This window comes from Eurosta solidaginis, chromosome 5 (assembly GCF_040869045.1).
Source record: "Eurosta solidaginis isolate ZX-2024a chromosome 5, ASM4086904v1, whole genome shotgun sequence".
Classification (NCBI taxonomy): Eukaryota; Metazoa; Arthropoda; class Insecta; order Diptera; family Tephritidae; genus Eurosta; species Eurosta solidaginis.
In genome coordinates, this window is record NC_090323.1 from 188,014,942 (window position 1) to 188,029,445 (window position 14,504).

Here is a 14,504-nt window from a genome sequence, read left to right on the forward strand (position 1 = left end):
GGCAATAATCTCGCATAGCACAGCATCTAAATGCGTGTTAGAATGTAAGCAGTCCCTGGAGAGAATCGGGACAGGGAGAAGCATACATCTATATTGTGTCCCAGAGCATATGGGAATAGATGGGAATGAAAAAGCGGATGAACTAGCTAAAAATAGCGCATCCCTTGAAGCTTGCTCCGTAGACGTCCCAATTAGACCTGGTGAAATTAAGCGAAGGCGAGAGGTGCACATGATCGACCAAGCAGGAAAGGCATGGGTTCAAGCGCGGGGCTGTAAAGTGTCGAAGATTATATGCAGCTCTTACAACCTTAGACTAACAAAGTTGCTTCTATCATTAAAAAGAGAGGACTGTAGACTCATGACGGGTATTCTGACTGGACACTGCCTTCTCGCGTCACATGCCTTTAAATTAGGCTTGGTCAGTGATAGCAGATGTAGGAAGTGCGGGCTGGGGGGGGAAACGATCGAGCACGTTCTGTGCTCTTGCCCTGCACTTGCCGGGCTAAGATTCCAGCTATTAGGAGTGATACAGCTGTCAGATCTAGAGCAGCAAGCGGCTTAAATCCTAGGAAGCTTCTAGTATTTGGCAAGAGGACGGAGTTATTTTATAACATAGGTCCTGGTTTTTGATAGGGTTTTTCAGTTTGGTCGTTAAAACAAACTTCTGGTAACACTACGGACTTATTCAGTCTATGTGAGGTCCTCATTGACCAGCTAGTTTAACCTAACCTAACCTAAGCCATAGTAAAAACTGTGTTGCATTGCAATCACGGCTGACTACGAGGTACGTAAAGAAAAGAAATGTAAATTGGTAGGTGTACCACAGGGATGGTAGGCAACCGGAAATACGTTGTTAAGCATTTTCCGCTGCGCCACCAATGTGGTGGCCAATAGCATGAACTGGCAATAATGGTAGTAACGTATAGATCAGTGTATAACAAAACTGCCCAATAACTCTTATTTGATTGAACAGTTTTACTTATAAAGAGTTTTCTCGCGGAAAAAACGATATAAGGAAGAGATAAGAAGTAAATCTCCTATAAAGAGAGAAAGAAAAAGAAACTCTGCTAGGAATAAACTTTTTGGTTTTGTAGGCATACACTTTTTTATAAATCAATCAACATAGAGATATACTTTGGAGTATAAATCATTTTTCTCTTTGAACAATTTTTATTTCGGGATATAAATATATAAATCTCAGGGCGTAATTTTTTTTGTTTAAAGTAAAGTATATATCAGTGTGAATTTTTATTTATTTATTATGTTATTTATATTTATTTTGTTGCTGGTGTGGCATGTTGCAAGTTGCAAGAAGATTGATTATTGGCAAATTTAGCGAGTCATTGCAGTTAGATATAAATCTAAATGCACAGCAAAGGGTTTCTCAACGACTTATTTGAGTGAGTCGACAGCGCAATTTGTTACTGTTGTAACTAATATATATATATACTAGCCTTTACCCGCGGCTCCCAGAAAAAGCCACGAAAAATGACCCCGACGCTATCGCGGAGGGATCCCGAAAACCATCCAGAAACGCTCCCGGAAGGGCCTCCAAAAGGTTCCGGAATAGTCCCAAAAAGTCCCGAAATGACGACACGATTCTAGACTGATCCAGAGAACCACACAGAAATGATCCCTGAAGTGTACCCAAATGATCACGAAATAGTCCCGAAAAAGTTCCAATGACGGGATTCCGAACGGAACCGAAAACCATCCAGAAATAATCCTGGAAGTGTCCCAAAGTGATCCGGAAATAGTCCCTAAAAAGTCCCGTAATGACCCCGATGGGATCTCGCTCGGATCCAGAAATGAATCTCGGAAGGGTCCCAAAATGATCACGAAATAGTCCCGAACAAATTCCGAAATGATCCCTATGGGATCCCGGGCGGCTCCCGAAACCATCCACAATTGATCTCTGAAGGATCCGCAAATGACCCCGAAATAGTAGATAAAAAGTCCCGAAATTACCCCGATAGGATCCCGGACGGACCCCGCAAAAAATCCAGAAATGATCCGGGAAGGATCCCCTAATGATCCCGGAATAGTCCCGAAAAGGTCCCAAAATAATACCGAAGGGATCTCGGGCGGATCGCGAAAACCATACTGAATTGATCTCTGAAGAATCCGCAAATGACCCCGAAATTGTAGAGAAAAAGAACCGAAATTACCCCGATGGGATCCCGGACGGATCCCGTAAAACATCCAGAAATGATGCCAGAGGGGTCCTCAAATGACCCCGAAATAATACAGAAAAAGTCACAAAATGACCTCGGCGGGATCCCGAAGACCATCAAGAAATGATGCCTGAAGGGTCCCCAAATGACCCCGAAATTACCCGACGTAATCCCGAAAACCATCCAGAAATGATGCTGAATTAGTTCTGATGAAGTCCCGAAATGATCCTGAAGGGATCCAGGACGGAGCCGAAAACCATGAAGAAATGATTCTTGAAAGGTCCCTAAATGATCCCGAAAAAGTCCCGAAATTACGCTTACGGGATCCTGAAAGTCATCCAGGAATGATTCGGGAAGGCTCCCCTAATGATCACGGAACAAGAACTGAAAAAGCACGAAAAAGCACCGAAATAACCCTGACGTGATCCCGGACGGATCCCGAAAAACATCCAGAATTGGTTTCTGAAGGGTCCGAAATATTCTTGAAAAAGTCCCGAAATTACTCTGACGGGATCCCGAAAACGATCCAGAAATTATTCCGGAAGGATCCCCAAATGATACCGAAACAGTCCGAAAAAGATGCCAGAAGGGTCCTCAAATTATCCCCGAATAGTCCCGAAATGACCTTGACGGGATCCCGAAAACCATCCAGAAATGATGCCGAAAGGGTCCTCAAATGATCCCGTATCAGTCGAGAAAAAGTCCCAAAATGATACCGCCGGATCCCGGACATATCTCGAAAACCATCTAGAAATGATGCCGGAAGGAACCCCAAATGATCCCGAAATTACGCTTACGGGATCCTGAAAGTCATCCAGAAATGATTTCGGAAGGATCCCCAAATGATCCCGAAATAGTCCCGAAATGACCCTGACGGGATCCCGGACGGATCCCGAAAACCACCCAGAATTGATCTCTAGGGGGCCGCAACTGACCCCGAAATAGTCGTGAAATAGTCCCGAAATTACCCGACGGGATCCCGAAAACCATCCAGAAATTATCCCGGAAGGAACCCCAAATGATCCCGGAACAGTCTCGAAATTACCCTGAAATTGTCCCGAAAAAGTCAAACAATAACCCCGACGGGATCCCGGACGGAAAACCGAAAACTATACAGAAATGATCCCGGGAGGTTCACAAAGTGATCCCGAAATTGTTCCGAAAAAGCCACGAAATGACCCCGACGGGATCCCGCACGGATCCCGAAAACCATCTAGAATTGGGCTCTGAAAGGTCCGCAAATTATCCGGAAAAAAGTCCCGAAAAACTCCGACGGCATCCCGGACAGATCCCAAAAATCATACAGAAATTTTCCCGGAAGGGTCCCAAAATGATGCCGAAATAATCCCGAAATAGTCTCCGAAATGACCCTGACGGGATCCCGGACAGATATCGAAAATCACCCAGAAATTATCCCGGAGGGGTCCCAAAATGATTCCGAAATAGTCCCGAAATGATCCTGACGGGATCCTGGACGGATACTGAAAACATCCAGAATTGATCTCTAAAGGGTTCGCAAATTATCCCAGGAAAAGTCGTGAAAAAACTACGAAGGAATCTCCATCAGATCCCGAAAATCATAGAGAAATTATCCCGGAGCGGTCCCAAAATGATCCCGAGATAATCCCGAAAACCACCCAGAAATGATCTCTAAGGGACCGCAACTGACACCGAAATAGTCGTGAAAAGGTCCCGAAATTACCCCGACGGGATCCCGAAAACCATCCAGAAATTATCTAGGAAGGATCCCCAAATGATCCCGGAACAGTCTCGAAATGACCCTGACATTGTCCCGAAAAAGTTAAAAAATAATTTCGACGGGATCCGGGACGGATCCCGAAAATTATACAGAAATGATCCCGGAAGGTTCACAATGACCCCGAAATTGTCCCGAAAAAGCCCCGACTTGATCCCGGACGGATCCCGAAAACCATCCAGAAATGATCACGGAAGAGTCCCAAAGTGATCCCGAAAAAGTCCCGAAATGGCCTCGACGGGATCCCGGACGGATTCAGAAAGCTGGATGGCTCTCTGAAGGGTCCGAAATTGACCCCGAAATAGGCCTGAAAAAGTCCCGCAATTACCCTGACGGAATCACGAAAAGAATTCAGAAATTATCCCGGAACGATCCCCAAATGATCCCGGAACAGTCCCGAAAAAGATGAAATTGTGTACACAAATTTTCCCTATAGTAGAAAAGGTTTCTGGTAAAAATGGACGGGATCGGTTAAAGACCACGGCAACTTAGATATAAAAAAGGTGCGTTGTAAAAATTAGGAATTTGCGCCCTTTTAATGCATGGCTGCCTAGTTTCTGAAACTATTTATTTAGGCGACATGTGAAATTTATTACACCAATGAAGGGGAGGGAACCAAATTGCCATTCAACGGACCGCTATATTTGTACTACAAAAGTACTTGGGGTTGGAAAGTAAGAAAAATAACCAATGCGAGCATATCTACAGTGTCATTACTAAAACTAAATTAAACGGAAGCTACATTTCCAGAATCAAATTTAACTTTAGTTCCGGCTCCAGTTTCATTGTCAACAGCAGTATCTGATTACGCGGCATCATGTTGTACTGGATTTCAAACGGAAAACGAAAGAAACTCTGTCGCAAGCACAACTCAAAGATTGGATAATGGATTTGGAGTTGTCAAAGGAAAAGGCCGAACTACACGCCTCTTGTATGCAACAATTTAAATTTGTTTCATCCGATGTTGAGGTAACATATTATAGAACGAACAATTTTCCAAGTACTATACGAAGGAGGACAGTGTTTGTTACTGCAAATACCTTGCTGGTATACTCAAACAGTTTGGTGAACCATATGATTCAAAAGAGTGGCGATTGTTCATAGATGGCAATAAATTAAGTTTCAGGGCCATATTATTGTTTTCTCAGTTAACTTTAAAACCTATCTGCCCGATAAACAAAAAAATTTTATGAAAATTTTTAAATTTAAATGAGAATATATGTATAGCCCTAAATCTGAATTCATCGTCCAGTTCCGAACGAAAAAGAGCGAGAAAAATGTAAAAAAAAAATTTTTCTGAATTGAAAATTAAATTCAGTCTAAGAAAATTATATACTAATGTGTCACTTATATATATATTATATTATATATATTATAGAACGAACAATTTTCCAAGTACTATACGAAGGAGGACAGTGTTTGTTACTGCAAATACCTTGCTGGTATACTCAAACAGTTTGGTGAACCATATGATTCAAAAGAGTGGCGATTGTTCATAGACGGCAATAAATTAAGTTTCAGGGCCATATTATTGTTTTCTCAGTTAACTTTGAAACCTATCTGCCCGATAAACAAAAAAATTTTATGAAAATTTTTAAATTTACATGAGAATATATGTATAGCCCTAAATCTGAATTCATCGTCCAGTTCCGAACGAGAAAAATGTAAAAAAAAATTTTTTTCTGAATTGAAAATTAAATCCAGTCTAAGAAAATTATATACTAATGTGTCACTTTTGTATTTATCTAATATGCTTTTTTATTTTCTTTCAGGAGTAAATATGTCTTTAAAAATTCATTTTCTACACTCCCATTTAATTTTTTTCCCGCAATAGGTTTCACCAGCAAATGAAAATGATTGAAGGTCTGTATCAAGGATTCTGGGATGCCGCTATGATGGGTGGTTACTGTTGGTTTCTCATAAGAGAAATCGATTCTAATCTAAATAAGCGTCAAAACAAGACACATAGCTTTTTCAATTATAAAATAAGATCATAAAGTTAAGACAGAATCATATGTAAATATGATACTTAAGTTTTACTATATGGATATATTTATTTGAATGCTTATAACTTTTGTATTAGTTCATCGATTTTGTTGAATGAAAGCAAATTTTTTTTTGTAATAAAATAGAGCTTAGAGAGAAAGAAAAAAATCTGCAAAAAATAAGAAATTTTCGATATCCTTCTCGCAAAGTACACATTTTTTTATATTTTTACAAAAAAAAAATTGTTTTAAATCTGTAATGATTGTTCGTTATCTTTGAATCTGCAATGCCTAACAAAAAGTTTATAGCAAATTTTATTACGTTTTAATAGCTTCAAACCGTTTTGGAATTGCTCAATTCGTTCTTGACATATATGTATATGATTAAGTGGACACAAGGTTATTCGTAAATATCTCAAAAACGCTACCATAGAATTAAAATTGATTTTCGGAATCAGGGGGTGATTTTACATAGGAATTTCATAATGGTATCTCTGGGACATTTTGGCTGTAAACCAGTGGTATTAGACAATTCATGTTAGGTAATATGTGCCGGGTGCGTTTGTGTGTTATTAACCTTCAGCTCCGGACTATGTTTTAACCAGGGGCGGAAACTGTTGTTCCTTTTATAATATAATTCCTTGCAAAACTAAAAATTTTGGACTTTTTTTTAAAGTCCGAGTTTAACTAGTTCTATCGGACTCAAAAAATAAAAATACAGATTTTACTTTTATGGAAAAAGTTGGAAAAATAAAAGAGATGCATGATTCGACATGACAATGCTATAGGGATACCAAGGACAATTTTTTGACCACGACTTTTTCGACTCCGAAAAAAAAATTATTATTATTTTCCGTCCCTGGTTTTAACAGCTGTTTATATGAAAAAGCTAACGAACAAAGTTTTATCCTAAAACGCCTGAAACTAAAAAAAAGGTGCAGATCAAGAACAGAGCTAGTTCCAGATTTGCCATATATAAGTAAATTTGTGAATAAAATGATAGATTCAAAATCAAATTATACCTGACGACGTATAGGAGACCTCGCTAGGAATTATTCAGATCTTTACAAAACTTTTTCTTTTTTCTTCCAAATAATTGCAAAACGGCTGAAATTTAAAAAAAAGTGATAAATTTTCAAACCTCACACCATTAATTTAAGAAAAAAGGTGATACATCAATCACTTTAGTGGTAGAACGAACAATGCTTATGCATCAACAATATTTTGTTGCATTTTGAACACATTTTTTAAAATTAAGCTCCATTGTGCGAAATATGATAGATTGATAGGGAATTGTACAACATATACTAACTAATTTCATTTGCCATCATCATCTGCCAATAGTCAACAAAATGTTATGGATATTACAGAACTTGCTGAAATTGTTGCTGAAAATCGGATTAAGATGGTTATAAATGAAAAAAAGTTTGTAGTCATTTTTTGTTTAATATTTTCAAAATTATTTCAGTACATACTGAGTTCCTCGTAGTTTTTTGTAATATTTATTTCTAACTCATTCGGCATTAATTTCTGATTTGGGCTGTCTATTCAAGTATTACATAGGCTGTGTTTTATTCACTTTTATTTCCCCACCTCTAACTTATAGCCCTATTTTCCACTTTTGTATTAACGTTTTACCTAAACGAGCTCTTTGTAATAAATACAAATGGTTTCTCCCTTTTTAACAAATCCATATCCGAACTATGCATGCAGCCCCTGTCTTTGTTTGGTTCCTAGATGTTTTTTAACATAATTTTATTTCATGCTAAATCTGTATTGTTTCACTTTATTTTTTAAAAAATTGTATTAAAATTTATTTTATTTCATCTCACTTTATTTTTATAAATTTTTTAATCTATTTAAATATATATATATATATATTTTTTTTTAAATTTACTTAACTTAATTTTATTTTATCTTTCTTTTATGTTATTTTATTTTACTGCATTTTTATATTTTATTTTTATTTTCTTATATTTAACTTTTTTTTTGCTATTTGTTTATTTTATATTTTTATACATTTTTTTTATTTAATTTTATTTTATTTTCAATTACTTTATTTACCTACTTCATATTATTTTAATGTATTCTATTCATTAGCCCTAATTTATTTTATTTTATTTAATTTTTCTATATATAACTGTTTTTATTTAATACTATTTTTTTCTTTTTTTTACTTTACTTTTTTTTAGTTATTTCACACTATTTTTCTTATTCTATTTCATGATGTAGAATGTTTTTGGCCGTCAATATAAACTATTTTAAAATATAATGAGCTCAAGGTGGGTTTTAAATAAAACAAATAAATATGTTTTTGTTTTAATTTATTATTACCCGATATTTCAAATTCAGTCTGAATTCATCATCAGGAGTTCTTCAACTGTGATTATTTGTTTTATTTAAAACCCGCATTGAGCTCATTAAATTTTAAAATAGCTTTTTCTATTTCATTGTATTTTATTGTATTCTATTTTAGATTATTCAGTTTCAATTTATTTTATTTTCTTTCATTTTATTTTACTATATTTAATTTTTTTAAGTTTTTATTAATTTTTATTTTATTTTATTTTATTTTAATTTATTTTATTTTATTCCATTTTATTATATTATTTGTTGTCATTAATTGCGTTTTATTTTATTTTAATTTGTTTTGTATTGTTGTATTCCATTTTATTTTAATCGATTGAATTTTATTTCGCATCTTTTTTTGTTTCATTTTATTTTATTCCATTTTATTATATTTCATTTTATTTTATTTTTTTTTTACTTTTTTCTTTTATTTTATTTCATTTTATATTGGTAATTTAACAATATTTTAATTTATTCTTCTTATTCTATTTAATTCTTTTTTAATGTATTCTATTTAAGATTATTTAGTATAAATATATCTATTTTTTATTTATTTAATTAGATTTTTTTCATTAACTTTTATTTTAATTCATTTTATTTTTTTATTTTATTTGTATTTTATTTATGATTTATATTATTTTATTTTATTAAATTTTTTTTTATTTTGTTATATTTTGTTTTACTGAATTGAATTTTATTTCATTTCGTTTTATTTTACTTTATTCTATTCTATTTAAAATTTTTTTATATAATTTTATTTTATTTTATTTTACTTTATATTAATTTATTTTTCTTATTACTTTTCATTCTATTTTAATGTATTCCATGTAAGCTTATTTAGTTTCAATTTGTTTTATTTTCTTTTATTTTATTTTACTATATATAACTTTTTTATTTAATCTTATCTTTTATATTATTATTTTATTTTTTTTAATTGCTATTTTATTTTATTCCATTTTATTTTATTTTACTTTATTTCAGTAAGTTATACATAAAATATTTTATTATGCTATGGTAAAATTAATCACGATATTTTATGTCATGTTATGCTATACCAAGTCATGTGATGTAGTTAATTCTATGCGCCATACATATTCAATAGTAGAGTTTGTTATGTTGAGTTTATGTTCGAGGATATTATGCCTTTTAGCATTTAGCTATGTTATAAAATGTTATGTTCATCTTCGATTCTAATATGATATACGATTATTTAACATGTTATGAAATTAACTGATCCACCATATACACAAAAGCTGGTTCAACGTACCGCACTGTTCAAGGTCTAATTTTTATCCTGCTCTTGTGGTAAGGGTTCAAAGACACAAACCTCGTGACAGATAACACCAAAAAACAAGTACATATACCCTTTATCATCAGCGTGGGCGTGGTCCTTCTCCGATTTTGCTAATTTTTATTAAGCGTACATATAGTAATAGGAGTAACGTTCCTGCCAAATTTCATCATGATATCTTCAACGACTGCCAAATTACAGCTTGCAAAAGTTTTAAATTACCTTCTTTTAAAAGTGGGCGGTGCCACGCCCATTGTCCCAAATTTTACTAGTTTTCTATTCTGTGTCATAAGCTCAACCCATCTACCATGTTTCATCGTTTTAGCTTTCTTTGGTAATGAATTATCGCACTTTTTCGGTTTTTCGAAATTTTCGATATCGAAAAAGTGGGCGTGGTTATGGTCCGATTTCGTTCATTTTAAATAGCGTTCTGAGATGAGTGCTCAGGAACCTACGTACCAAATTTCATCAATTTACCTCAAAAATTACTCAAGTTATCGTGTTAACGGACGGACAGACGGACGGACGGACGGACGGACATGGCTCAATCAAATTTTTTTTCGATCCTGATTATTTTGATGTATGGAAGTCTATATCTATCTCGATTCCTTTATACCTGTACAACTAACCGTTATCCAATCAAACTTAATATACTCTGTGAGCTTTGCTCAACTGAGTATAAAAAGAGCCCTAGTAAAAAGTAAATATTTCTAAAATTGAAAAAAAACCTTTTTGTTTATATTTAAAGTTCACGTGCATGACTACCTCTCTCCATTCCTCCACCCCGTTCATTTTCCTTTCGCTATAGCTTGTTGTTCTTCCCTTGCTATGTTCCTGCTTTTGCCTACACATATCAAAAGAATCGCACCATAAATAAAAGTTTCTAGAACAGGCCGATTCCTGATCCGATTCCACCAAAGTAAAGCATACCGAAAATAAACCTAGTAAAAAGGCTCCCATGTAAGAGATTTCAAGCGAATCGCAAGTATTAACCTATTCCAAATGGTATGTATCTACATATGGTTCTATTCTGAACTAATTTTTCTTCGAAACATAGAAAATTTCTTAATCATAAAAGGGCGGTGCCACGTCCATTTTTTTAAATTTGAAGTTTTTCCTATTTATTGTTATAAATTTACTTGGGAAATGAAATACCATTGATATAAAGCTTTTTTTTGCAAAGATGTAGCTTATTTTATTCGTCCACGACCCCTTTAAAAATCTTTTATATTAAAGTGGGCGTGGTCCTTAACCGATTTCGTTAACTTCTCTTCAAAGCATTCCTTATAGTAAAGGCAACCTCTCTGCCGAATTTTGTCACGATAGGTTTAACGACTTTTGATTTATGATTAATAATATCTGTGAAATTGGTTTTATCAAAAGTGGGCGGTGCCACGCCCATTAAAATTTTGTTATTCAATTTTTATCAAGAGTCTCAATATCAGTCCACATGTCAAATTTCGACATTCTACGTGTATTATTTAATAAATAATAGGGTTTTTTGTGTGTTTCAAAATGTTATACATATAAAAAGTGGGCGTGGTTATTATCCGATTTCGCTCGTTTTCAATACCAATCTACCCTATATCCAGGTAAGCTCGTGTACCAAATTTGGTGAAGATATCTCAAGTTATTGTGTTAACGGACGGACATGGCTCAATCAAATTTTTTTTCGATACTGATGATTTTGAGATAAGGAAGTCTATATCTATCTCGATTCCTTTATACCTGTACAACCAACTGTTATCCAATTAAAGTTATAATACCCTGTGTACAAGTACGGCTGGGTATAAAAATGTCAGTACCTAGCGTTGAACTGAGCTTGTTCAGTAAGTGTAGGTGCTCCCTAGTGTTTCCAGTTTCTTTCAAAGGCAAAAAAATGCTGATAGCTAGTTATGAAGCAATTGGCCAGCTGTTTGTGTGATTCCATAATGCTCGCGGAGCTTAAAAGAAGCACACTTGAGGAACCTACAGAGTTGTCAAAACTCCGCGCTTAGAACTGGCACGAGATATCTTATGACGTTAGAACATCATAAATAAATAGTGTAATCTCAACTTGAGAAAATTTTTAGAAAACTGCACTAGTAATCGATTCGATAATGATAAGAGAAGTCGCAAACTCAATTCACATTAGCAGAGCTGCTCAACCTTTTGCTGTGAAGAATCGCCGCACATACAAATTCACACTTTGAATATAAAAAAATTGCATAGCACCCACCATATGTCCTCACATATAAATTCGATGCATATGAAAGTGCAAATTTCACATGAAAGCGCACAGAAAAAGCACATGAAGCCAAGACACTTCCGTATGATATTCAAATTTACCACTTTTTATATATATAACATTTTGGAAAACACAAAAACCTGATTATTTAGTAAATAATACACGTAGAATGTTGAAATTTGACATGTGGACTGATATTGAGACTATTAATAAAAATTTGAAAAATTTATTTAAAATGGGCGTGGCACCGCCCACTTGTGATAAAATCGATTTTACAAATATTATTATTAATCATAAATCAAAAATCGTTAAACCTATCGTAACAAAATTCGGCAGAGAGGTTGCCTTTACTATAAGGAATGCTAAAATTAACAAAATCGGTCAAGGACCACGCCCACTTTTATATAATAGAATTTTAAAAGAGTCGTGGACGAATAAAATAAGCTACATCTTTGCAAAAAAGAGTTTTATAGCAAAGGTATTTCATTTCCCAAGTGGATTTATAACAATAAATAGGAGAAACTGCGAATTTAAAAAAAAATGGGTGTGGCACCGCATGACTAAGCAATATTCGGGAACCATAACTCGAAGAAAAATTAACGGATCGTAATAAAATTGGGTACACAAATTTTCCCTATAGCAGGAAATATTTCTAGAAAAAATGGACAATATCGGTTAAAGACCACGCCCACTTTTATATAAAAGATTTCTAAAAGGGTCGTAAAAGAAAATAATAAGTTATATCTTAGCGAAAAATAACTTTGTATCTAAAGAATTTTACTTTCTAAATTAAATTATAACATTTAATTGGAAAACACAAAAATTTTTGAAAATGGGTGTGGCACCGCCCCTTTCATGACTAAGCAATAACTCGAAGAAAAATTTACGGATCGTAATGAAATTGTGTACACATATTTTTCTTATAACAGAAAATATTTCTAGTAAAAATGGACCGGATCGGTTAAAGACTACGGAAACTTAGATATAAAACAAGTTTAAAGGGTCGTAGACTAGAATAATAAGCTATAACTTAGCAAAAAATAGTTTTGAATCAATGATATTTCACTTATCAAGTTGTATTCTAAGAGGAAATGTGGAGAAATATTTTTAACGGGCGGTGTCACGTGTTATGCAGAAAAGTAATTTATCTGAAATGAAATGTACAATTGAAGCTCACGCTGAGTATATGATATTCGGTTTTATATAATATTCCTGTTAATATAACTTAGACAACTTTACTTGTTTCAATTTCAAAAAGTTTCAGTGTACATATAATTTTGTATATATATTGTATTTGCACTTCAATATAAAAATTTTTGAGCAGCCCTGCACATTAGGATTCTATTAGATAAATACATTAGATTTCGATTGGAGAACTATGGTTCCTCTCGATTTGATAGTTAGGTCCCATTCTATTTGAGAACACCATGTTTGCACAGTGTTTCTCGAGTCATCCTCTAACAAGAGTCGGCAAAACCTTAGGCCGATAAATGCACGTTGGCCTCGTTCTCAGAACACAATACCCGAAACTTGAATTATAAAAAAACAACTATGCACGTCACTCTAGCTGTGACATCAGTTCCGTGTGTGCTGAAGTAGAGATATTAAACAAGTCAATTGGAAGTAGATTTAAAATCTTAAAATACTTTGAAAATTACATTGCACCAAATTGCGTCATGTTGTCTGCCACAACGGGTACCGGATCACGACGTAACCGTGTTTTTTTTTTATATTTGACATCGCACATCATTAGTAGCTAGTTTGTACTATATCAAAAACACATACCCAATTAAATTGATAAGAAAACAATTTCTTTTTGTGATAGTGAATTTTCTAAAATATCAAAACATCATCTGCTAAAGATGAAATCTTAGGTTTCTTATGGTAATGACTGGGGGAAAAAATATTATCTGTTTATTGAGGTATTTTTAAAGTTGGGTCATAAATACAAAGTAAACGTACTACATAAATTTGTTGTTGAAAATGTTTACCTGCGCCATTACATCACACCTTCACCATTGCATCGAAATTTCATTGCGACAATGTTTTGTTCTCATCAAACTAAGACTGCGAGTATTGAATTTAGGTTAATTTGCTTTTTTCTTGTTTTACATTTAAAATATACACAAATGACATACTTAAATATATTAATTTTGCTACTTTTCTCCTCTTCTCTTTCGAGTTACTCCTACGAGCTAATTAAAGAGATCGCTGATTTCTTTTTGGAACGCACCAGCATACGGCCCAAGATCGGCATCATTTGTGGTTCGGGTCTCAACTCATTATGTAACTCATTCAATGCAAAAGTTCCTTCTCGAATAATCGATTAGTCGATAATAATCGATTATTAACAAGAGCCCTAGTAAAAACTATAGATTTCTAAAATTAAGAAAAAAAAAACATTTTCGTTTATATTTACAGTTCACGTGCATAAATAACTCTCTCCATTCCTCTACCGCCGTTCATTTTCCTCTCGCTATCCCAATGCTTCTTCTTCTTCCCTTGTTATGTTCCTGCTTTTGCCTACACATATCAAAGGCATCGCACCATAAATAAAAGTTTCTAGAACAGGCCGATTCTTGATCCGATTTCAAGCGAATCCCAAGTAATAACCTAGTCCAAATGGTACGTATCTACCAAATTTCCAACGAGTCGCATAATATGTAAATTTTCTTAGAAAGATAGTCCACTTCGCGCAAAGAGAAGTATTTCAAATATTTAC

The 14,504-nt window shown here is 34.2% G+C and overlaps 1 protein-coding gene across 2 annotated transcripts in view; it reads right to left on the minus strand.

Moving 5' to 3' along the window:
* LOC137251888 (threonine-rich protein) overlaps positions 1-14,035 on the minus strand; it is a 372,454-nt gene extending 358,419 nt beyond the window's left edge. Inside the window, exons 1-2 of one of the 2 annotated variants that reach the window (XM_067786854.1) lie at positions 13,921-14,035; positions 13,774-13,849 (exon numbers count right to left, since the gene is read on the minus strand). In XM_067786854.1, coding sequence (XP_067642955.1) covers positions 13,774-13,782 — 9 coding nt within the window. In that variant the 5' untranslated portion in view covers positions 13,783-13,849; positions 13,921-14,035. Of the gene's footprint in view, positions 1-13,773 lie in introns of both variants that reach the window. The other variant, XM_067786855.1, reaches the window with a different exon arrangement.
* Positions 14,036-14,504: the final 469 nt, after the last annotated feature.